The sequence below is a fragment of the Nematolebias whitei genome, chromosome 19 (genome assembly GCF_014905685.2).
Source record: "Nematolebias whitei isolate Nwh7 chromosome 19, NemWhi1, whole genome shotgun sequence".
In the NCBI taxonomy this organism is placed as follows: domain Eukaryota; kingdom Metazoa; phylum Chordata; class Actinopteri; order Cyprinodontiformes; family Rivulidae; genus Nematolebias; species Nematolebias whitei.
In genome coordinates, this window is record NC_056516.1 from 29,884,086 (window position 1) to 29,908,445 (window position 24,360).

At 39.6% G+C, this 24,360-nt stretch overlaps 4 protein-coding genes across 4 annotated transcripts in view; 1 reads left to right on the forward strand and 3 right to left on the reverse strand.

Moving 5' to 3' along the window:
• Positions 1-2,844, reverse strand: part of rnf115b (ring finger protein 115b) — a 9,536-nt gene extending 6,692 nt beyond the window's left edge. Inside the window, 1 exon segment of the mRNA XM_037692993.1 lies at positions 2,770-2,844. Within this exon segment, the coding sequence (XP_037548921.1) occupies positions 2,770-2,844 (75 nt within the window).
• A 1,571-nt stretch (positions 2,845-4,415) lies between these two features.
• scamp3 (secretory carrier membrane protein 3) lies at positions 4,416-14,085 on the reverse strand. The gene is made up of 9 exons (XM_037693495.1): positions 13,735-14,085; positions 13,481-13,561; positions 11,890-12,003; positions 10,408-10,528; positions 10,081-10,209; positions 8,013-8,172; positions 7,781-7,882; positions 7,332-7,449; positions 4,416-4,986 (listed from the first exon to the last, which is right to left on the reverse strand). The coding sequence occupies exons 1-9, from the start codon at positions 13,786-13,788 to the stop codon at positions 4,849-4,851; spliced, it is 1,017 nt and encodes a 338-aa protein (XP_037549423.1). The 5' UTR covers positions 13,789-14,085; the 3' UTR covers positions 4,416-4,848.
• A 193-nt stretch (positions 14,086-14,278) lies between these two features.
• On the forward strand, positions 14,279-15,373 carry ogfod2 (2-oxoglutarate and iron-dependent oxygenase domain containing 2). Its single transcript, XM_037692961.1, has one exon. It carries the CDS (start codon positions 14,324-14,326, stop codon positions 15,371-15,373), a length of 1,050 nt encoding a protein of 349 aa, XP_037548889.1. The 5' UTR covers positions 14,279-14,323.
• Positions 15,374-21,758: 6,385 nt separating this feature from the next.
• crabp2b (cellular retinoic acid binding protein 2, b) lies at positions 21,759-24,053 on the reverse strand (the record flags this gene model as incomplete). The annotated part of the gene is made up of 3 exons (XM_037692742.1): positions 21,759-21,809; positions 23,415-23,531; positions 23,871-24,053. Coding segments are annotated over 3 exons (351 nt in total), but the record flags the coding sequence as incomplete, so codon positions are not given.
• Positions 24,054-24,360: the final 307 nt, after the last annotated feature.

Genomic DNA, 24,360 nt, shown 5'->3' on the forward strand with positions numbered 1-24,360 from the left:
TATATATATATATATATCACATATGTATATATATATATGTATACACACAGACACATATATATATATATCATATGTGATATATATATATATCATATGTGATATATATATATATCACATATGTATTTATGTATATTTATTTATAGATATAAATATATATATATGTATATAAATTAAAACACTGATGAACCAGATTCTACAAAAACATTACATTTAAATTTTTATAGGTTTTCATCATCATTTGATGTATTTGCACTCATTGTGTCTACTTTTAATGTTCATTTTTTAATGTGTGGTTTCCTTTCTTGTTCACATATATACATTTTATTTTTAGCTTTGCTTTAAAGTTCTTGTTTTGTGATTTGTACATTCGTGAGTTAAAATAAAGTTGAACTGAAGGTCGTCTCTTTTCTTTAAACATGTTTGAGGGAAATATTCCTGAGATCCAATAGTTTTGTCTTTTTATGATTTTCAGCTGAGTTAACAGTCATTAAAGTGAAAACAGGATTTCATGATGAAGCTGGCACCGTCTTTTTTTTTTTTTTTAAATCTTCAACGCTCTGCTGGTCTCGCACGACACTGCCCGCAGTCACACGATCCTCTCCTCCGGAGAGGAGGAAGCTGGGAGGCTCATCCTCCCAGCTCCAGCTCAGCTGGTGACTCAGAGGCCGTTCCAAGACTCCAGCCGAGTGTAATCATGAAGGTCCGACCCGCGCAGACAGGCGGGCAGAGACGGGTCTGCGACGAACGGTGGAAGCGATTTTAAAAAACATTTTACGTGTAAAAAAAAAAAAAAAATCATTTTTAAATCGCTTCAGCATTTTTTTAAAACATTTTTTGTATAAAAACAAAATGTTATTTTATTTAAAAATCGCTTCCAGCGTCCGTCCCAGACTGTCCAGTCCGCCTGACTGCCGGGCGGGATCGGGATTCCGCCTTCATGATTACGCGCGGCCGGGGTCTCGCAACGTCCATCTGCGAGTCCCCATCTCCAGCTTCGCAGTGACCTGCGGAGCTCTGAGCACACAAGGCTGGTATCCAGAACCCGAGCCTCCGAGTCGGCACATCGAAGGATCTTCCGCGGTGACCAGCTGAACTTGGAGCCGGGGAGATGACGCCCTGCCCGGCCTGGCGCTCCAGGCTCCGGAGGGAGGATCGGGGTGCACCAGCAGAGCTCCATCCAGCTTGCTCTGAATTATGTTGTCGGCCACCAAGCACAAAAAATGCCAGCACATCAACATTAGACCAAGATGTTGTCAGTATTGTTTTTAAAATCTTTAAAATAAGTCCAGCCGCTCCTCCAGTCCGAGAAATTGCAAATGGCGGATTATTGTTTTGAAACGTTTCTGAAGGATCCAGTGACTCCGCCCCCGACTCCGCCCCCGACCAACCAGTGACCGACAGTGTACTGACGTCACGTTTTTGTACCTCTTGTACCGGTTAGAACCACAGAGCCAAGGGTACTGAAAATAGTAACAGGTGCTAAGTACCGGTACTAATGGAAAAGCCTCAGAACCGGGCCAAGTAGGGTCGAGTCGGCCCGTACCGGTACTAATGGAAAAGGGGCAATAGTGGCCTCCAGCAATTCTGAATTGTTGGTCAGCAGCAGGAAGCATGAAGTGCTCTAAAACTTCCTGGTAGACGGCTGCATTGACCTTGGACCTCAAAACACAGTGGACCAACACCAGCAGATGACATGGCATCCCAAACCATCACTGACTGTAGAAACTTGACACTGGACCACAAGCAACGTAGACTCTGTGCCTCTCCTCTCTTCCTCCAGACTCTGGGACCTTGATATCCAAAGGAAATGCAAAATTTACTTTGAGCAGAGAACATAGCAGCAGTCCCAGGCGAGACGCTTCAGACACTGTCTCTTGTTCAAGAGTGGCTTGATACAAGGAAAACAACAGCTGAAACCCATGTCTTGCATACGTCTGTGCATGGTGGTTCTTGAAGCACTGACTCCAGCTGCAGTCCACTCTTTGTGAATCTCCCCACATTTTGGAATGGATTTTGTTTCACCATCCTCTCCAGGGTGCGGTTGTCCCTATTGCTTGAACACTTTTTCTACCACATCGTTGTCTTCCCTTCGCCTCTCTTTTAATGTGCTTGGACACAGAGCTCTGTGAACATTCAGCCTCTTTAGCAATGACCTTTTGTGTCTTGCCCAATTGTACAAGGTGTCAATGGTCGTCTTTTGGACAACTGTCAAGTCAGCAGTATTCCTCATGATTGTGTAGCCTACAGAACTAGACTGAGAGACCATTTAAAGGCCTTTGCATGTGTTTTGAGTTAATTAGCTGATTAGTGTGTGGCACCAGGTGTCTTCAATATTGAACGTTTTCACAATATTCTAATTTTCTCAGATACTGAATTTGGGTTTTTTGTTATAATCATAAACATTAAAAGAAATAAGCATTTGAAATATATCGGTGTGTGTGTAATGAATGAATATAATATACAAGTTTCATTTTTTGAATGGAATTACTGAAATAAATCAACTTTTCATGATATTCTAATTTTATGACAAGCACCTGTGTACCACTTTTTGAACTTATATGATACACAGGCTTGCCACATACGCGGTTGGTCAGCAGCGGCCGCGCATTCTGATTTGTTTAGTTTGTGCTTCGCGCGCACTCTCCACCGCCGCGCTGCTGTGATTTGAGTTCAGTGACAAATGTTTACAAGTCTGAGTTAACGCCGCTCTCTCAAGGCAGACCGAACACTTTAATCCCTCGAGTTGTGGGTTCAACAACAAAAACTCACCGGCAGTTTGGGTTTCCTCTCACATTCACAGAAGTGACAGTAGAACCGTTGTGGCGTATCCGCAGCCTCCGCCATGTTCAGGGGGAAAAAAGTAGTCCCCGACGTCGCTTCGACCATAAATGTCTCCAGCGGGATGGTCCAAAGGGAACTGATCCAGAAGACCCAGAGAAGGTGACTCGAGTTGGTCTTTGGATCGATTACGCGATCAACACCGTGACTGAGAAACAATCAGCGCGGAGCCATTTGACCCACCTCAGTTTAGTAGCCTTTGGAAAGATTACTTGCGAACCGTTAGCCCAACTAGGCATGGGACAGGTGTTGTGCCAAAAAGTGATGGTCTGCCAAAAATCGATTGGCGCCGCGGGAGCGCGCACAAGACAACACCTGTTGGCAGACTATCACTTTATGGCACAACATCGGTCTTCAAGCGTTCCTTTCGTCTGGGAGCCAGATAAATAAACAAATAAGTAAACAGTAAATCTGTTTACAGATGTTAAACTAAACAGGTGAGACTGTGACAGAGAAGAGCTGGGGATTTTTTTTATTTTTTTTTTGTTCCTGCAGGGAACGCGATCATATAACCACTTAAAAAACGTCGTTCAATGAAATGAACGTGAATCAATGGTTTCTGAAAAGAACACGAAAAATACCAATTCAAATATAAAATGCTAGCTAAATGTAGCACAATGCTAAAAAAGCAAAAGGCAAAATAAAAAGCTGAAACTACGACTATAGCTAAAAGTTTAAAGTATTAAGCGCTAAAAGGAATACAAAGCTATAGTTAAAAAGGAACAAGACTAGGTAAAACAAAAGTAGGAAAATGGTAGTTAGGCACTACAAGTAGCAAAAATGCTAAAACTAGCAAAAGGCTAATAGTTAAACGTATCAAAGGCAAACTAAACGCTAAAATGAGCAAAACACTAGTCTAAATGTATCAAAGGGCTAACTAAAGGCTAAAAGGTGCAAAGGACTAGCTAAAAGTTAAATGTATCCAAAGTTTAATAGCTAAAAAGGAGTAAGCTGCAAGCAAAATGGTAGCTATAGCTAAAAGGCTAAAAGAAAAGTAGAAAAAGTTAGCTAAAAGGAACAAAACACCAACCTAAAGTATCAAAATTGTGGCTTGAAACCAAAAGTAGGAAAAGGATAGCTAAATACTAAACATAGCAAAAGGCTATAAAAACCAAAAGTAGCAAAACACTAGCTCAAATGAGCTAAAGTGAGTTTTTTTTCCTACTCTTCTAACATTGTCCTTTTTCTGGTAAACGTTCTGTTGGTGCATTTCCCCCGATGACGGCACTTTTTTTAGACAATTTTCCTAAAACTGAAGAAAAGTTTTAGTTGAACGTGTCAAACAAACAAAAAAAAGACAAAAATCTTTGCTTCAATCTGTTGTTTCCCTGGTAGTTCCTTTTAAAAGATATTAGGATAATCACTGTGCTAAAACTATTTGGCTAATTTACAACGTACTTAGAAAATATCCTCTTAAAAAAAAAAGTTTATTACTCTGACTTTTGGATAAATTGATAACAGCAGCAAATTGTGAAAGCATGACACTTTCATCATAAAAACCAAGAGTTATGTTACAGATTACATTAAGCACAACCAAAACAGGGACAGAAACTTAAAACAGTTCACAATCTTTGTAATAGGAAATGATTTGGCAATGCAGTTAGTAAGTATTCTCATTTATAACGATAAATTAACTTAATCACACATAAGCAAAAAAAAAAAGTGCAGTTACAGAAAGCCTTAAATATAATCATTTTAATGTGCAGCTTCCTTTTGCACTTTTCCAAAAACACAGATCATAATAGTTTTTTAAGCAAGTGAACACAAAAGCAAGTCCTGTCCAAAATAGTAGCATTTATCAATTTTTTTTTTTTTTTTTAGGACTGCACCACCTCAGCGGTTTTTCAATCAGTCTTTATGTTTTGGCTATTTCAGTATGGCAATATCTCATGTATGATTTCAAAGTTAGACACGACCGGAAGGTTATTAAATAGACTTGGCTTCTTTAATATGACTCTCCATCAAGCTGAACGCACGCTCCTCGTCCCTCCACGGCCACTCGGTCCACTTCTATTGAGGTGCGGTGAAGGCCCCCTGGGCAGCAGAGGCAGCTGCTTGGCGTACGGCCTGGTTGGACATGACTCCGGTGGCGAACTCCGCCTGCGCCTTCTGAAAGCTGGCCTCGGTTTGCCTGTACATGCTGTGGACCTGGAGCAACGAGGAGCACAGGATGTCGACACCCGATACATGTATCAGTTCATCGTTATACTCTGTGAGTGAGAAAATGATACCCTCAACCTGATATTGTGGCTTTTATTTGGGGTGGTTGTTTACTGAATAGTTGATCGAAGCGAAAAGCAGGGAGAGTTTTTGTACCGAACTGCTAACAAACGTGTTAAATCAGCTGAACAGTTTGAATGTAACATTTAACCAACAATAGATTTGACGAGTCGGAGTCAAAACGACTCAGACAGAGCACAGTCTGCAGTTCAAAAAAATATAAAAATACATTTTTTAATAATTGAGATTAGTGTAAAAATTACTCCATTAAGACGCCATCTAGTAATCTTAAAAACTAAAATAGGATACATGTTCATAATCTACCTTTAAACTGTAATTTTCTAACAGGTATGTCTTCAGAAATAATTCAGTTTCCTTTGAAATGGATTGTTTTTCCCTCTGTCGGCCGACGTAGCGCCAGGAAATCCCTTTGTATAATGTTTGATGGTATTGTAAACCTTGTGGATTCCCCCTTTTTTTTTTAATTAAAAGGCTGGATTTTTTTTTATGGCTTTGTTCTAGACCCATAAAATTCAAGTGTTCTAACCGGCACTCTTGTAAACAAAAGTAGCTTGCTGCCATAGATCGCCTAATTTTAATAAATTATGTATCATTTTGAAGCTTTCCAGGGGGATAGTTTAAAAAGAAAAACTCACTATTGGACTATTCATTACTGTGACTCATTTGGGTTTATTGCCAGTTTTATTATTAAAGCCAAGCGTGTTTGAGTGTATTTTTGGTAGGTGTATATATGTTTTAATGCGCTAATCTGACAGAACCACACATACTTTTCATCGCAGAGTAGTTCTGGCCTAAACCAGGGTCTTTAAATGGTACTATAATTTACAAACTATATATATGACTGATGATGGAAAACTTGAAAGTAGGGGCTGAATCCAACAACTTGTTAGGAAATTGGTCACCTGATTAATAACGCTTCAATAAAAAAAAAAATTGTTTTTCCTCAAATTTACTTATTTTACCAGTCGTAAACTCATTTATGCACATTAACACAAAGGTTTTTATCACCGTTTACAGCTTTTATACAGTATGTTATAGTATATTCATAGTATTTTCTAAGCATGTATAGTTGTACATTAGCTAAAGATGGGAGGACAGAAACTTGTATTTTCTTTTATTACAATAAAAAAGGCTAGATTCTGAGTAAATTCTTACATAGCGAGCACGTTTAGTTCATGGGTCTGCAACCTGTGGCTCTGGGGCCACATGCGGCTCTTTAGTCTCTCATCTGTGGCCCTTTGAAGCTTTGACCAAAACTAACCTGCATTTATTATTTTTATATATCCACAACAGAAAATGTGAGTTTTAGCAGTTTTTTTTTTTTTTCTCTTCTTCTGGTCAATTTTCTGTAAATTTGTGAAAGACGCTACTAATACAAGGAGCGAAACATGTTGATTACATTTAGCTACTTCCTTTATCCAATCTACAGACATACATCTTTCTCTCAAAGAAAATAAATCAATAACTTGTCCGTGCCTAATTTTTCTGTACACTTTAAATTTATGTTTTATTACTTCAAAGTGGTATACTTAATTTTAAATCAGATAAAAAGACATAAGCCTGCAGAGACTCAGTATAAACAAAATTTTTCCCTACTTTTGGTCTTTACTCTTAAAAAGTAAAAATATCAATAAATGTAAAAATTCATTATATATTTTTAGTTTTTATAACATCACCCCAACTGGCCAGAAAGGCCCTCCTCCAATGACCACTAAGTGGCCCATGGGCCACCACTTGATAAGCAGGTTTTGCGGCTCCAGACACATTTTCGTGAGAGAAGTGGCAGAAATGGCGCTTTCGATCAAAAAGGTTGCAGACCCTGCCACTGATTTTCCCTCTAAGGTTTGTTTCTGATTAGCACAAACGCTACGTTTTACAGTTGTGCTCACAACTCCGCCACCTTCTGACAATGCTGCATAGAAAAGTGCATTCTCTCCAAACCATATGATGGATTTAACCCAATATGCGTTTGTCATGAACTTTTCCTAACCTCAAGTTTAGGTAATGAAAATATAATTACTGTAATATAAAAACACTTGGGACGCTTTTGACCATTCTGACCTCCATGTAAACCCTGAAAACTGAATCACAGCTGGGGTCAGGCACAGAAATAATCATAAACTAGATCAAACCGAATAATAACGTGCAGTGAGATTCAGTTAACGGCTCATTTAATCCACCTCTCGATCCGGTTTGTTCCACTAAAAACATGACGCACGTTTACGCTCCTACATATAGGGGAAGCCCCTCACCTTTTTCAGCAGGACGATCCCCATGGCGGTCTGGGCACTGAAGCAGATGGCATTTATAATCATGATCACACCAACTGCTTTACTTCTGCTCAGAGCAGCCAGGCTCACAATCCAACCACTATGGGGGAAAAGAAGGCGATGTAAAAATACACGAGGGTAAAAGTGCGATGATGACTGCAGGTGTAAATAATATTTAATGCCGTTTACAGGTTGTGGCCTACGGTAATAATCACTTAATTGTTCTGGTTTACAAGATACCAAACAATTTAGCAACAGCACATTATTAAAAGCTATAAATCAGGTGAAAAAAACATATTTATCAACAAAATCCTGATCTCGAGGGTCACCGCAGCTATAAGAGCTGTAAAACAGAGTTTAAGGCCTCATGTCACAGATTATAGGGACGCAAATCCAACTGTTTTGTTACTTTGTTCGTTTATCAGTCGTACCTGAAGCCTGAGTTTGGGATGCCGATGGTCATGATGATAAAGACGCCCACTTGGGCGAAGAAAATGAAAAAGAAGAAGAAGAAGTTGAAGGAGCTGTCACTCCTACAGGGTGGGGGGAGGAAATGTTGCGGAGTTAAACAAGTTTAGTAACATTATGACAATCGAAAGAAACGTGCTGCGCATTTGATCGGCACGGTTCAAAAATGCTTTACTACGAGACGCTGGTAGGCACCTGAAGGCTTTGTAGACGGGTCGATACCAACAGACGAAGGAGCAGGGGGTGAAGAGGAGGGCCCAGAGGATGGAGAGGCCAAAGCCAGAACCAGTGCTGGTGTCCGTACAGAAGTAAGCCAGCGAGGAGATCAGGTTGAAGCAAAGCGTGAAGGCGCAGACTACAAACCGGAGAAAATATAAAAATTTTAAAAAGACCGTCAGATAAACAACAAGGTGGAGGAAAAAAATAACCAGCAATAAACACTGCATCGACATTTATGTCACTCTCCAATAAAACAATTTGAGAGGAGTTTTGCTGATGCGAGAAAACGCAATTTGTTAGGGGATTTTTGCCCTGTGATAACTTTAAATTAATTATTTTATGTCTTGAGGTTAAGACACGTGCCGACGAAGAAAAAGTCAATTTTACATCACTTTTCAGCTGTTCTGAACTATCCTTTGACAATATTCTGTAAGTTTGCAACTTATTAGAGAAATAACTTTATAATTTAAACAGTTAAAAAGGACTAAAATACTATGCAACTGTTTAAAGTTTGCTTTCTGCTGTTTAAACTTGTGACAAGACACTTAAATAATTGCAAATACGTCAACAAAACATCTACAGAAAGGGCTACAGCTCAAAAAAGGATGTAAAAAGACAAGATAGAACTTTATTGATCCCGCTGGAAATTGTTGTAAAAAAGCAACATATTTAAATTTTACACTATTTTTTCTGCACTTACAAACAAGCCACAAGTACCGTATTTTCCACCGTACACATCACTCTGCCCTATAAGTCGCATCAGTCCATATTTGTCTAATAAAGTGGAAAAAACCATAAATATGTTGCTTCGCCGTATATGTCGTATCTATTACGCGTCACCGCTGACAACCTGGAAATGTGGGCCAGTGTTGTGTCAAAAATCGATTGGCTGCCGAATGGCGGCCGCGGGAGCGTGCATGGGAGGACTTTAACAAGAATTTAACAAGATTAACACTTTAAAACAATTATTTGTTTGCCCAGAATTATAGTAAAGGTGTGTCTCAGTTGCAACTTTACTTAATAAATGCATTTTAATGGTCAAATTCGCTGCATTTCGCCGGGGCGGTGCAGCTGTTTTGATGATTCCAAGAAGAGAGCAGAACGAAGGTGGGAGTCTAAGGCAAGCCGATTATGTCATTAATAGCTAGTGAAGATTCTTAGCCATTTAGGACATGGTAAATTCAAAAAAGTTCAAGACAAAAACAATAAAGTATAAAGTATAATAAAGAAAGTCCAGTTTTTTTCGTCTTGAACTTTTTTGAATTTGTCATTATAGCCACATTTACCCATTACATGATACAACGGCATGCCTTACTAATACTACTACTCTGCTGCCATCAAGTGGATGAAAGTGGTACTGCTTAAAACAATTGATCAGAATGAATGAAAACAGTCATATCTCAGCCAAAAATTGGTTTATAAATATGAGAACAAATCCATAAATATGTAGCTTCAGCCTATAAGTCGCAGGGCATGCAAATTATGCAAAAAAGTGTGACTTATACGGCGGAAAATACAGAAACACAGAAACAAAAAAGTAAACAAATCCTAGAACTTTACATGTTATATACAATTAAATTTAAACCACTCGGGTAAGTACATATTTTAGAGCGTAAACTAAGCTGCGATAAATGAGTTTTAAGTGCATTTTGACGAGTTTATTTAAAATCTGCGTCAAAGTTCAAGCTTAAATTTTGCCTAAATCTGTATTTGTAAACACTTTAGATCCATATTTTATTCCTTTTTAAGATAATTTAATTAATTACCCGTATGAAGCAACTCATTTCCTTTCAACAACAAACAAAAATAATTGTTGTTTTTTTATTTTTTGGCCTAGACGCCTCGGAGAAAAGTTCTCCCATAAGACCTCGGTTGAGCAGTGAAGTCTCAGTTTTGTAAAAACAAGCCAAACACCAGGCAGCAGATCAAAGCTAGCTCTTACAGGATTAATGATCTTAGAGTCAGCTGCTTTTAGTCGAGTCCGACTCTAAAAGTGCATTTGATCAAAATGTGACAGCATGATGTAGATGCTCCAGTGACTCACACAGCCAGAAGTAGTACATGATGGAGACAATCCGCTGGAAGCGCTGGCTGATCTCCACATTGATGTCTTGGTAGAAGCAGGGGCCCACGGGGCAGAAAGAAGGCAGCGGGGGCCAGTTGTGCTGACGAGCTGAAGAACAGGAAATAGTGATAAATTAACTTAAGTACAAATATATTAGAGGGGAGTGATTAGAAAAAGTTACTGTTGAATACACAAAATCAAGCCAAGATTAAAACAAGAGGAAAAAGATGTTTTCTGGCCAGTAATGGTCGTTTTGAGCATAATTTTCCTTCTGAAGTCTTTATTCCACTCCTCTCTGGTTCTTACTGGCTCCAGGTCCGAGGCTGTGCGACTGCAGCTCCCGTTCTCTCCTCTCCAGGTCCTGGGCTTTCTTCTCCAGCTCCTCCTGCCTCCTCTGGAGCTCTGATGTGGCTGCATTCACCACGGGCTAATACAATGAGACATCGTGGTTAAAGAGCTGCCATAACTTTACATCGGCTTTCACAGAGAGGCGCTCGCTGCCTTTGTGTCAAATTAAACAAAACTAGAGAAATAGCATTTCCTGTGAAAATGCAGTGTGAATGCTCATTGTTGAAGAACTTGCTGAAAACAGCTGAAATTAGCTAAAACATGCTGAAATTGAAGTCCAAGTTAGCAGAAGAAAGCAGAAAGAACACATATTTGCACAAATAGGTTTAAATAAGAAATTAGCTAAACAAGCTGAAATTAGCAAAAAATAAATAACTAAAAATACCGGTAGCTGAAAAGGCAGAAAGTAGCTTAAATTACCAGAAGGAAGTGGAAAGAGCTGAAATTAACAACAACAAAAAATGAGGAATTGGTTGAAAAAGCTAAATTTAGCACAAAAACCGCTAAAAAGTAGCCGAAATATCAGAAAAAGCTGAAGGGACTATAACACACTGAAATTAGCAGAAATAAGTTAACTATGATGAAAGTAGCAGAAATTATCATGACAAACATCAGCTGAAATTAGCTCAAAATTCAAACAATGTAGCTGAAAAGATAGAACAAGCTTAAATTAGCAGACGAAAGCAGAAAAAACACATTTGAAGAAAGAAGCAGAAATGAGCACAAAAACTGGGAATTATCAGAAAAGAGCTGAAATTAGTAACAACAAAAAAACAGCTGAAAAGTAGCTAAAAATTAAGAAAAAGAAGCTGAAATTACAAGTGGAGAGCACATTTTTGCTCAATTAAGCTGAAAAAAGTTGAAATGAGTGCAAAAAATGTGGAATTAGCTGAAAAGGTTAAAATTAGCATAAAACAGCTAAATAGGAGCTGAAAAACTGAAACAAGCAGAAATGATCTACAAGGAGCTTAAATTAGAAAGAAGTTAATTAGGCTGAAAGAAGCCGAAATTAAGCACAAAAAAGTGGAAATTATCTGAAAAAAGTTTAAATTTGCACCAGGAAGCTGAAAGTAGCTGAACCAGAACAAAATGTGAAAGAAGTTAAAGGTTGTGAACAGATTTAAAGATTTGAAAGATATAAAATGAGCTCAATTCATTTTCTATGAGGAAAAAATGTCTGAAAAGGCCAAATAGTGGACAGCTTCATAAAATATTGCAATGGTAAGGTTTAAAATTGTATTAAGATGCTCGCTACAATCATATAATCAGTTTTGAAGGAACTAGCACCAGCTGTTCACAACAAAACACTTCCAGTTCACCATAAAGGACAGTCAGGCACTCTGCAGACGGTTCGTTCAGAATCCACTCGTTTCAGTTAAACTAGCTTCCACTGACGATGCAAACACAGCAGCGTTTGTCGTAACGCTGCAGCTCCAATACCTGGGAGTTGTAGGAGCCGTAGTTTCGAGTTTCTGTGGGCGTTGTTCTGCTGGGTGGAGTTTGTGCAGGCGCAGGTGGAGGTGGAGGAGAGGCGGCTTCGTATGGTGGAGGAGGCTGCGACATGTTTAATTAAAAACAGAAAAAGAAAACGTTCTTTAGCCTGAGCAAAAATCTAATGACGCACTGACCTTTTCTAGTTAAAATGGACAAAGAAATGTTGAAGCAAATTCTTCTGCCATCAATTAAACATGACAGGTGCTCCACAAACACATGCTAATTAAACAGTGAATTAAAAAACTGATTTTGTTGGATCTTATGCATTTCCGCCCCTAAAAACAGCAACAAGTTTAGAGGTTTCAATTAATTGGTTTCAAAGTTGATCTCCACAATACAGAAGCTAAATTAAAGAAAAGATGCCTCACCTGAACAGATTTGATTAAAATACATTTTTTTGTAAATATAACTTGGTGCATTCTGCCTGTCGTTTTAAGCGTGTGCGTTAACTTTTAATTTAAGATGTTTTTTTGTTTTTTCTTTTCAGCCTCATCCATTTAGGTGTTGCTCTGTGCTGATGCAGCTCTAATCTGGTTTCCATCCACAGAATTTGTGTTTTTTCTTACCTGGCAGAGCCAATCCCTCTTAAAATCTCATTTTCTTGGGTAGCGAGCTAAAATTTAATGACCCACACACATAGAGCAATATTGAATCTAGCAAGGAAATATTTACAACCTAATAAATAATAGCTGCTGGCTGAATCAATTAATAAACATACCTGAACTTCAACAACAAAAACTTTATCTTTTTTGTAAGCTGACTTTGCATTTCTGTAACTTGGGGGTAGTTTGTGCTATCGGTAAAATCCTAACAGTTTCTGAAAGCTGAAAATTGCACTTTACAGTCAATATAGGCCAGTGAAACAACCCCTCTGTGTCCCTCCTCCCTCACAAATGTGACATGAACGGGGGAGTCCAGCCAGCTCCTGTCAAATGTGGGACATTCGGGAACCCAGCACCTCCTTATGCGGGACAGGGTCGAAACTGTTTCGCCCAATTTGGGGCTGTCTTTTTCCCCACCTTTTATTTTAAATAGGTTGTCTCGTACAAACTGCTTAAGTCAACCCTGCTTTTTATCTAATAAAAATATATATGTATATATATATATTATTATTCTAACCACTGAAAATGCTTATGAACATTCATCAAATAACGTTTGCTGAAAGTTTCATGGCATATCTCTAAAAATATGTGGAAATTGTGTCGATTTGTATGACAACTTCTGACAGTATTGATAAATCAATACTGTATTATTTAGACACTGTAACTTTTCTCTCCCCTTTTTTTGTTGCCAAAATACATGATCTTGGTATCATTTTAAAGCTATTTAAAATATCTTAAAAAGTTATTCTAAGATAGCTTATCAGTGGCATAAACATGTATCATTCAGCACTATTGATCCAAGGACCATAACTGTTTTCCAAGCAACATAGAAGACAATCAAAACTACTACACAAAATACACAGATGGTGACCAAAGCCAAGCCTTTATCTATAAACTGTATGTTTGGGTGTTAGTGGCAACCAAACCCTGCTCACCCCAGCTGGTTTGTCAAAGGGGTTGTAAAGGTCCAGAGTGGCATATCCTGTGCTGCTGCTGTGCTGAGCCACAGCTGGGTCCTAAAACACAAAGTAATACAGTATAACAGTGATTTATTACATTTGTGAAGTGGTTAAATTTATCAGAAACATTGTTTTCTATGTGAGCAGTTGATAAAAGCAGGTTATTAAGAAGGGCAGATGGGAGCAAAACAACATGGTGGTGGTAGACTGGGCTCTATCAGATCACTCACCTGGAAAGGGTTCTGGTCCTCCATCGGTTCTGGAAAGCTTGTGTATTGTGACATGCCAGTGGTAGCTCACAGGAGACCACCAGTTGTTACCCACGGAAAGGATAAATAAGCAGAAAGTAGGCTGGAGACTTAAAGAAGGGCGGCTAACAGTGTCTGTTTTGCCCGGTCAGATAGCTTCGCGCTCCCGCCGCTCCGTGCTCATCTCCCCGCTGTTTAAAGAACTTCCGGCTCCAACCGGACTCGCTTATTTTACAGTAAATAACGCCAGGGACTGCTCAGAAGTGTAAAAAAAGGTCTGCAAAGTGGATAAATTCTGCTGTTTTCTCGCGCAGGAAGAGCATCAATGGAACAGGAAGTAGACAGCCCTCGAGGACGCGGTCATGTGACTCCCGCTGCGGCACAGAGTCACGTGAGTAGAGTCAGGGGGCGGAGCCCACAGACATGGCGGAGTTTTAAGTTACTTTGTTTACGTTTCTATAGCTCTTGTTTTTCAAACTTTATTTAAATAAACGGAACAGACATTTTTGTTTTTCGTCTACACTAGAGTATTCAAGTTTTATTGTCAGGCGAGACAAAGCTTCATGGAGACATGGCGACCGAGGGAGACAGGAAGCCCGCGTTTTACATGTGTAGCTGTTTAATAAGTGATAATATTTTCCTGGACGGATACAAGCTGCATGTCCGCTTTGTTTCCGAGCAGCAGTTCAGGTTGGACTATCAGACACAGCTGAAGAGGCTTGGCTGTGTCACAGAGCAGCAGTTTGAAGAGGTGCTTCACAAGATTTACCAGGAAGTGGACCGACGACGTGGGCTCGTTGTCACGTCTGCTGAGCGAGCTGCTGTGATAAAACACACGTACAGGCCTCTCCATCCTCATGTCTACCATCTGCAGGAGTCCTACCTTACTCCAAAATTCAAGCAGATTGTTGAGTACTGTCGAAGCAGCAGCGCTAACAAAGAAGGTCTCTTAGAACTGTTGGAAGTGGAGGCAGCGCCGAGGGTCTATCGCTTCCCTGTGTTCCAGAGGAGCTTCTGTGAGGAGCTGATGGAGGAGCTGGAGCACTTCGAGCAGTCGTCAGCCCCTAAAGGAAGACCCAACACCATGAACCATTATGGGATTCTCCTCGATGAGCTTGGCTTTGACGAGGGTTTCATCACTCCCCTCCGTGAGCACTATTTGCACCCAGTCACCTCCTTGCTTTACCCGGACTGCGGGGGTTTCTGTCTGGATAGTCACAAGGCCTTTGTGGTCAAATATGACATGAACGAAGACCTGGACCTAAGCTATCACTATGACAACGCAGAGGTCACCCTTAATGTTTCCCTTGGCAAAGAGTTCACTGATGGCAACCTTTACTTTGGCGATATGAGACAGGTGCCCATATTTGAGACGGAGTGCGCAGAGGTCGAACACAGAATCGGTGAGGGCCTCCTCCACCGAGGCCAGCACATGCACGGTGCCCTGCCCATCTCCTTCGGTCAGCGCTGGAACCTAATTGTCTGGATGAGAGCCTCACAGGAACGCAACAAACTGTGCCCCATGTGTAAGAGGAGTCCATCTCTGGTGGAGGGAGAAGGCTTTGCTGATGGGTTCACGAAACACCAGACACCACTGAATACCTCGTGCACACTGACGTGACCAAATCCTGCTGCTGACAGTGGGGGTCTGATGGCAGGTTTATATGTTCCACATCTTCTTCTTTCGACTTTTCTGTCTTCAGGGGTCGCCACAGCGAGTCATCGTCCTCCATCTCCCTCTGCATCCTCCGTCCTCACTCCAACCACCTCCATGTCCTCTGTAACTACATCCATATATCTCCTTCCTGGCAGCTGCATTTCTAACATCCTTCTACCAGTATACCCACTGTCCCTCCTCTGGACATGTCCAACCATCTCAGTCTGGCCTCTCGAACTTTATCTTCCAGTTGTTCAACCTGTGCTGTACCTCTGATGATACGTTCCACATTGGAATAAATTTTGACTTTGATGTTTTGAATAACTGTGTAATCGTGATTGTTTTCATATAAGTAAATGAATAAACTGTTTTAAAGTATGTTTCCGTGTAAAAGTTATAATTAAAATCACATCCGTAGCTTCTCGGACAGTTTGGAAAAATAGATTTTTTTGTCCAACAGGACTGACGAGCTAACAAACGTAGCTAAGACCAAAGTGGAATGCAGTTCTTGTAAAATGACTCAGACTAGCTCGTCAGTCCTGTTGGACATAAACTCTCCAAACTGAGGAAATTCAAGAAGCTATGTACAGCTGGCAAGATATTATTTATAACTTTTACATTTCTTCAGATTAAGAATGGCCAAACTTGCTCTTTTCGCTGGCTCAATTTTTGATGGTGCCTCAATCGAAGATCAAAATTCAGCCCAGCTCAATACAAAAATCGACGCAGACATGTTTTAGTATCTTACACCGTTTTATAATGTAGCATGTTTTTTTTATCACTTCTTATACTTTAAATTTTATATGCTTTTATTTGCATGTTTATTGTTGTGTGTACCTCGTTTATGTTTTTTTGTTTAAAACAGGTTTCTCTTGTAAATGAGTCCTCGAGACTCAATGAGACTAATCTGTATAAATAAAGGTTGAATGAAAAAAAATGGTATGATTATTTTTTATTTTAAGCATCTATTAGTAAAGTGTAAAAAAAAATAGGCTAAAGTAAACTATGGAACTACCTAAAAACTTAGGACTTAACATTTCATTATTATGAGACAATATCTCACAGTTATGACATCTTATATATATATATTATGTTTTATATTTATTTTCTTCCTTTAAGGCTAATGGTCTCTGCAGTTTGTGTTTCTCAGCAGGTTAATGAGCGAAATGCAATTATTAGTTGTTCCAGTAGATGTCACACTTGTTAATTTCTGACCTCAGATGTGATTCTCAGGACAGAAGTGGGATTATAAATTCCTTTAATCATACTGCAAAACAGAAAATACAAAAGTTTTTATGATAATAAATAAACAGACATCAACACAAATTTTGAATATCGTCAAAGAAACCTGTAAAATTTGCCTAATCGAGCTCAGAAATATTTACACATATTTTAAAAATCGGTCTTCATCACATTATGAATAAACTTGGGCTTGTGTCTCATTTGAGCATAGGAAGCACATACATCATAAATGACCTCAGAGTCACAGGTTGAGCTGCAGCAGATTACAGTTTCACTTTCAGCAGCTTGTACACCTTGCACAATCCAGCCTAGTTTTTATTTTATTCTACGAGTCACCTGGGTCACATGGGTGAGGACCATCATGAGATTTCACCATAAACACATCGACCAAACTGTAGACCATCTGGCGTATACCGATGCTGTACTTTTACTTTTACTTGGGATCTTTTTACATTTCAGAGTACACCGATTAGATTATCTGGCATTTGGTGCTATATACATATATAAAATAGATGTCAAGGATCATCAGGATCACATTAAGGTGTCACAAAAAGCTTACCATTAACACGCAAATATTACTTTTTCTCTCCTTCATCAGCTATTTATTTTTTATTTCTTACAAAAAGAAAATTGTACTTTCATTTTACAGCCTGCCCACTGAGTTTTTTTGTACTTTTATTTCCCTAGATTACAACTTTAACACTAAAAATATTAGGAAACACCTTTTTTAAATCCTATTTAAAACAAAGCTGATCCTAAAAATAAATAGGAAAATAATTTTCACACTCTTTGACCTGCTGGGTTAAAATCTTTAAAGTCCACAACCACTGGCTTGGTCGGAGATGAGCTACGTCATTTTTCACTGCCATTTTAGATCAGAAGTATTAAGTAAAAACTACTTGTAATAAAATGTTTAACGTGGTTAACAGTTAATAACTTTAGTTTGCTCTTAACTGTGAGTTCGGTTTCATAAAATGACAACTGGTGCTAGCTGGCTGATGCTAGTTAGCATTAAAGTCAAGTCAGATTTATTTATAGAGCTCATTTAAAACAGAAACTGTTACCAAAGTGCTTAACAAAAATATCACAACGTCAAATAAAAAGTAGCAAAATATATTTACAGCACATGTGTAGATGAACAGATGCTCAGATATATTCATCAATTAACACGGATTTCTCATTTTTCTGGACTGAATAAAACGTGCATTGAATTTAATGAAATGCAAACGTGAGACGTCATTTATCTTTGACCCATCAAAATGAATGCGGTCATTTATTTACAGAATCAAAGTTTAACATCAAACATTTACATTAATTTGGCAAAATATGAAAACACATAATCAGGAAAACCATACGGCCATGATTTTCCGTTGCTTCACCACAGACATTTATGAAAACTGTACAATTATCCACACGGCGGTGGATGAGCACTTTACACAGACATTTCTAAATTATCTGGAAGGATTTCTACTTTAGAGAAGAATTTAAAGATGAAAAGTGTCATGAACCAGAGGCCGGATCGCAAACAACAACAACAACCACTGAGAGGGTTAAAAGATTTATTGTGAAATAAAGTAAAACTCTGGAGTAGGTCCGGTTCTGGGCTGGTTCCGATCTTCTGATTGGTAGTTCGTGATTGGGTAGTGTTGTAGTGGCGGGCTGCCAGTAGAAGTAGAACTGATGTTAAGGTCCACTGGAACGGAGTCCAACAGGCTTGCAACTAAAAGATAAAGGTTAGTAGATGCAGGGGGAAAGAGACTAATTGGGGAAATGAATCTGTGGGAATCAGATTCAGGGGTAAGGATAAGTCCGTGATACAGAATGAGCTTGACCTTTAATCCGTGATCCAAAAAACAGTCAGAAGGGAAAGGCAGAGTTCATACCGTGAAGTCAGTTGTTCAGCAGAAGTATCCAGTACGTGATCCAAAAAGAGAGTAAAAAAAAAAACAAGAGCATGAGTCGGTACCTGATCAGATGAGCAAAAGCAGACGAGGGCTGAGGCAAAAGCGTGGTCGTGGTCAAGGCAAGGGTCATGAACGTGATGAGTCAATCAATGGAATGCTGGAAAGTCTACTGCTGATGAGACAGGATAGAGAATCTGGCCCAGACTGAGAGGAATGAGTGAGCTTAAGTACTGACTGGACCAGGTGGTGGAGCTGTGGGATAATGAGCGGTGACAGGTGACATGAGTTGAGTGATTACTGAGTGTGCAGCATGACAGAGGAGCTGACAGAGAGCAGAGCTATGACAGAAAAGATGAAGTTTAAAGGGGGTGAAAGATGGTGTTTGAGGGAGAGTGTTGAACAGAACGGCACTCTCCGGGCTTTCTTCAGCTTCTTCCTTACAGTACACTTAGGTGGTGAAATCGACTCTTTTACCTGGAGATGTCTCAGGCGAGATTCCGTTTAACGCACCCTTTCAGCGTCTCCGTAGGATGGCTGTGAATCGTCCGGAGTAATGGCGAGATTCTGTCCAACACAAGCTCACCTCAGTGGAAAATGTTATAATCCCATGAAACTCGGAAGAGCTCTGTGGTCATGTCAGGGTCTTCCCGGCTCCCACAGCAACTGCCAGCACTAGGACATATCAGAACTGTCCGCACCGCCGAACTTCTCCAAACCCACAGAACTGGGTAAACCAGGAAGTACCGACATTTTTAAAGAGCTCTTTTCCCGGTTCATTCGGGAGTCTTCCCATTGGTCAGTACCGACCAGACAGGGGTGTGTTTTGTGACGTAAGAGGTTACTAGGAGTCAGAAAAACAGCAAGAATGTTATTGAACAGATTAAACTGTTCTCACAGACAGAGAGAGAGTTTTGTTTTGGCGAGTTTTAGAAACAGGTGCCAAAACCCCCCTGTTGACGTCTGAGAGGATGTAAAAACAAGGCAGTTGTTCCAACACATGTCTGCTTCGATTCCTGATCCTGGAAAACGCACACTTGCTCATTCAAAGACAGAAATCAGAAAATGCATAATTACTCTGTAACAGCTTTAACATGAATTCTAACTTTGCATGAGAATTAAAAATCATTACACTGTTTCAGTTAATAAAATCGATTAGTTCACTGCAACATCTAAAATGGTTTGAACTAAGACACTTTGATTATCAACATTTGTAAAATAGTAATGATAATAGAAAAGAGAGTGTTCTTCCACTTGAATTTTCAAGAAAGAAAGTCTCAGGATGGGTGAACCTGTATTTCTGGATTCAAATCAATGAAATGACAGTTTCTGTCCCACAAGGTTCTTAAGGTCAAGGGTTTTGACCTTAGGCTTAGTCTTGACATCAGGTTAAGTTCACTACACATGGAACAAAAATATAAAACAGAAACAATGAAATACTTAAACAGCAATACCCCAAGTTATTAGATTGTTATATTTATTAGTAGCAATAATTGGACAATGTTTTCATTTTAAACCTATTTTTGTGCAGAAAACTTTACCCTGTACATGCTGAGTCAAACTCCTAGCCCAACCCTGCTGAGTTAAGATTATCCCCGGTTGGCTTGGTTTAAATTTGACCCGGTGCTGATAAGTTTACTTTAGCAAAGTTTATTCGCTTTTTATAGTGAACCATGAAGCTAAATTTGATAAACCTGCTCTGCTTCGTTTATCTTTATGACCTCAGTTAGCTCCAGTTGTGATTGTCAGTTGACGCCTGTGACTCATCTTTTGCTTTAACGATCGGTCCAAGTGGCCTCGAAGCAAGAGCTGAACTCGAGCGCCTCCATAGTCCTAAAACCACAGCATTCCTCCTCTGCCAATCAAGCTATGCAACGCTCCATGACATCACTGCCTGAGGAATGAACTGGCATAACAGTTGTGTGTGGAAAGTGACCCGCCTTAATGGGAACGGCCATACGCCGCTCCAACGAGACGTACAATCATTCATCTGCGTGTTTACAGTAGATGTTTTTTTGGAAACCGTTCCATCCCTTCCAGGGTGCAGTTTGAGAACCCTTTTTTTGCTTCATTTATTGTCTTGCAGTATAATTACACAAGTTGAACTTTAAATCGAGTGCATGATTCGAGATCTCTCTCCTCCAGGCAGATCTAACCACTGATGATAATGAGACCATTCATCCTGAAGGAGGCCATGTGCTCCAGCTGCTTGCTCAGCGCTGTGTGTGCGTGTAAACTGGGAAACGAATCAGAGGGGAGCTGGTCTGTGTGGCATCCGAAAACCTGGAAAAACCATCACTGCCGGTGAACCATAGTCGTGCTCTAATCAGGAAATGCCTGAAAGGTCATTTTTCACAGCTAGCCACAAGCTGAACGTGGGTGTTAAGTTTTAGCTGCTTTCAGAACAAACATCAAATCTATTATTTAAAGCCTAAACTGATTCCACACACAGCCACCTATATATGCTATCCATTATCATTAAAAAATATGGAGAAAGTTGCAACTAAGTCTAAGAGGAGGCCTGCTATTTGTCATACTTGTGAGAAAAATCAGAAGGTAGAGTGAAATGGATTTCTTGGAAGACTCCTGATGCCATAAAATACTTTTCTCATGGTCAAACTCTCCTTTTCTCAGACTCGTTTTCCTTTCCGTCCACGCTCCCGGTTCCCCCTCGCCTGTGCCAAATGTCTCTGGTTACAGAGTTTAGAAAATATGAACTGTCTTCTGGAGTTTTCTTTTATACTAATCGTGCACATATTGTAGAGAGCTTTGATGGCAGAGTGCACACAGAGGACAAAAAGCTGGAATACAATTGGAAAACATTAGGACAAGAAGTGGAGGGTCGAGAATGAAAGGCAGACGTGTAAGGTAATACGCAAACAGGCAAAAAGGGAGTAAAACGTGAAAGAACATCTAAAAAGCAACAAACAAGCGGTAATTTCATATAAAACAGTTTATTACATTTAGAAAAAAAACAAGAAGGACACTGGTAAAAGACACTTTTAAGGAATATGAAACAGTTAAATCATACATTAAGAGTACAATTTGATGCTGAAGACAATTGTGCAGAGTTCAGCTCTTTGAAAAAGGCCCCAAAGAACAATCCATGTCTTGGAGGAGTTTTTTTTTTTTTTTTTAAACAAGCTGAGTAAATGTAAACCATGCGTGAAGACGTATTGAGTGATGGCCCAAAGCGAAAAACGTCCTCATTCCCTCTCGTAAACTCTGGTGCAGACTACGTCGCCAGCAGTCATTGTCTGAAGGAAAACAACAACAAAAATAAGCAATATTGTAACTTTTGGTACAGTTTTGAGATTATAGATAATTTTCAATGTTTTTAAGCAGTGAGCAATGACTTGCAGATCATAGCTTTGTTTTTTTACCCATGGAGAAGGTAAAAACAAGGCTTTTGCTTTTTGAACAAACTTCTGTAAGTAAAAGCAAATATATTCGACTTTGTTAAAGATGCAGAAGAATATTAAAAATATGAAATGTTAGAAGGGGTAAGATAAGAACAGATGTCTCATTGCTTTGGTTCGATTGAAAATATTTCTACATACTTAAGGATTTGTCGAGGTCACAAGATCCCCAGAGAGTTATGAGTTGAACTGTTGTTCCAAATGTTCATCTCGTCAAATCCCTTTATTCTGTCTTCCTTTATTCGTGCAAATCCCAAGATGAGTTCACTAGCATTGTGTCATCTGAATCCAATTTGATTTGTGTTTGAATTTATGATTTGTATTTGTTGTTTTCATATGAGATGACTTTTGTTGCAAACTGGAGATAACAAGTGGGTTAACATCTCAAAGCTACATTTATTTTGCTCTTGTGATTTTTATATATTCTGGTTTGTGTAATACGTCATTCTAAACAATAACGGTTAATTGTAGGGTGAACTAATGTTCAAATGTATGAGTTTGTGTTTAGCACGACTCCTCTGACGTCATTATTTGGCGACACTTTAAAAAGGAGGATATCACAGTCATGGCATGATAGGTTAATCATGCACAAGTTAAAAATTGAGCCAGAGAAGGTGCACAAGGCTTATGTTACGTAAGTCAATGTGGTTGTGGAAAACAACAGTTGGTGCCATGATTCATCCAGTGGCATGGCTACCTGGCCAGTCAATGGCCAATGGTCAGTGGTTGATGTGAAATCAACAGCTCAGCTTAGCTCACTGGGAGCCTCAGCCAGGTTTGTCCTAAGAACCAAGATAGAAGTGAGTAGGATCACTCAGTGAAAAGCCTCTGAACCTTTGCTGGGTCAACCCAAGTACGGCTGATTGAAGCTCCTGGGAAAAGGACTAAACTGTCTGCAGCTAGAACTGGTTCCACATGACACTGAATCCAAGGATTCTAGTCCACTTCATTTATATATTTTGTTGCCAACACATCTGTGATCTCCCTCTGTCTCCAGTTCAGTTCAGTTTATTTATAAAGTGCCAGGTCACAAGAGAAGTTGTCTCGGGGCACTCTACAATGGCTATGGGTAATCGCATGGGACTTGTATATCAGAGTCTTTCATTTCCTATAAAATTATTAAACTAAGGTGTTTCATTTGATGCAAACATCTTGTCTCGGGGCACTCTACAATGGCTATGGGTAATCTCGTATATCAGAGTCTTTCATTTCCTATAAAATTATTAAACTAAGGTGTTTCATTTGATGCAAACATCTTGTCTCATGGGAACTCTGAAAACTAAAGACCCCAGTGAAAGATAAATATTCTAGAAACATGAGACCCACCCAGAAACCTGGAGGCGTAACACCCTGAGGACTTAGCACACCCTAAAGCGTTCACTTCTTATTCATATTAATTTACTTTTTTCATTCTTTATACAGTGTTTTATACAAAATAATTACCAGTATGAGCTCTCCATCATTGGTCAGTTCTCGAGTCCACGTTGTTTTAGGTCCGTCGCTCTTCTGTAAGGTCTGTTCACAGCTGATTTTTCGGTCTGTTTCCCATTTAGGAAAACTCTACAAGGAATCGAAAAAAACAAACGCTTACATCACTGAAGTGCTTTTATACTTATTGTTTTATTTGATCAAAGTTTGGGTTTGGTCGTAACTGAGGGTCAAATTGCCGTTTGACAGTATCCAAGAAAAATGTTTTTATGGCCTGTCAGGACAAGAAGGAACATATGAACATCCCTCATTCAGCACAACGAAATAAAAAACAGATCTCCGGATTATTACTCAGCTCTGGAGTTGCACTGAAATGATTTCCATATGTTACTTTTGTGAACTGTGGCGAGTTATGACGTCATTGAGCCAATCATTACACAGGAATGCTTTATGAAGACAAAATGGACGTACCGTGCAGGGCCGACCATCTACTGTGGCCTCGCTGAAGGACTGACCCACGGTGAAGGAAACATGGGTGGTGCGAACGCTGGTGGAAGTCTTGATAGAGAGCGTCTCTTCTCGTTGGGTGATTTCCACTGCCGGACTGGAGGCCGCCGCCACAGCAATCTTTCTCAGGAACACATTCACGCCTGATGATTCACAAAAAAAGAACGAGTGTCAGACTGGCAGCAGTGGAAGGATGATTTGTAATGAGTGGAATGAATTTAATCACAGCAGTGCATGCCGGTGGTTTTGAATGTTATTGCCGAGGGAAGTCCATCACAGCGAATCTTCCTGTAACGTAAGATGAGTGAACGTTTTGCACATATTGATGCACTGTGCAGCAATTCAACAATGACTGAAGAACGATGGGAAATTTCTTTTTTACTTGGAGATAATGGAAACTCATATTTAGATATTTAAGAGTCGACAAACGTCTTGAAAAGCAAAGACAGTCTAG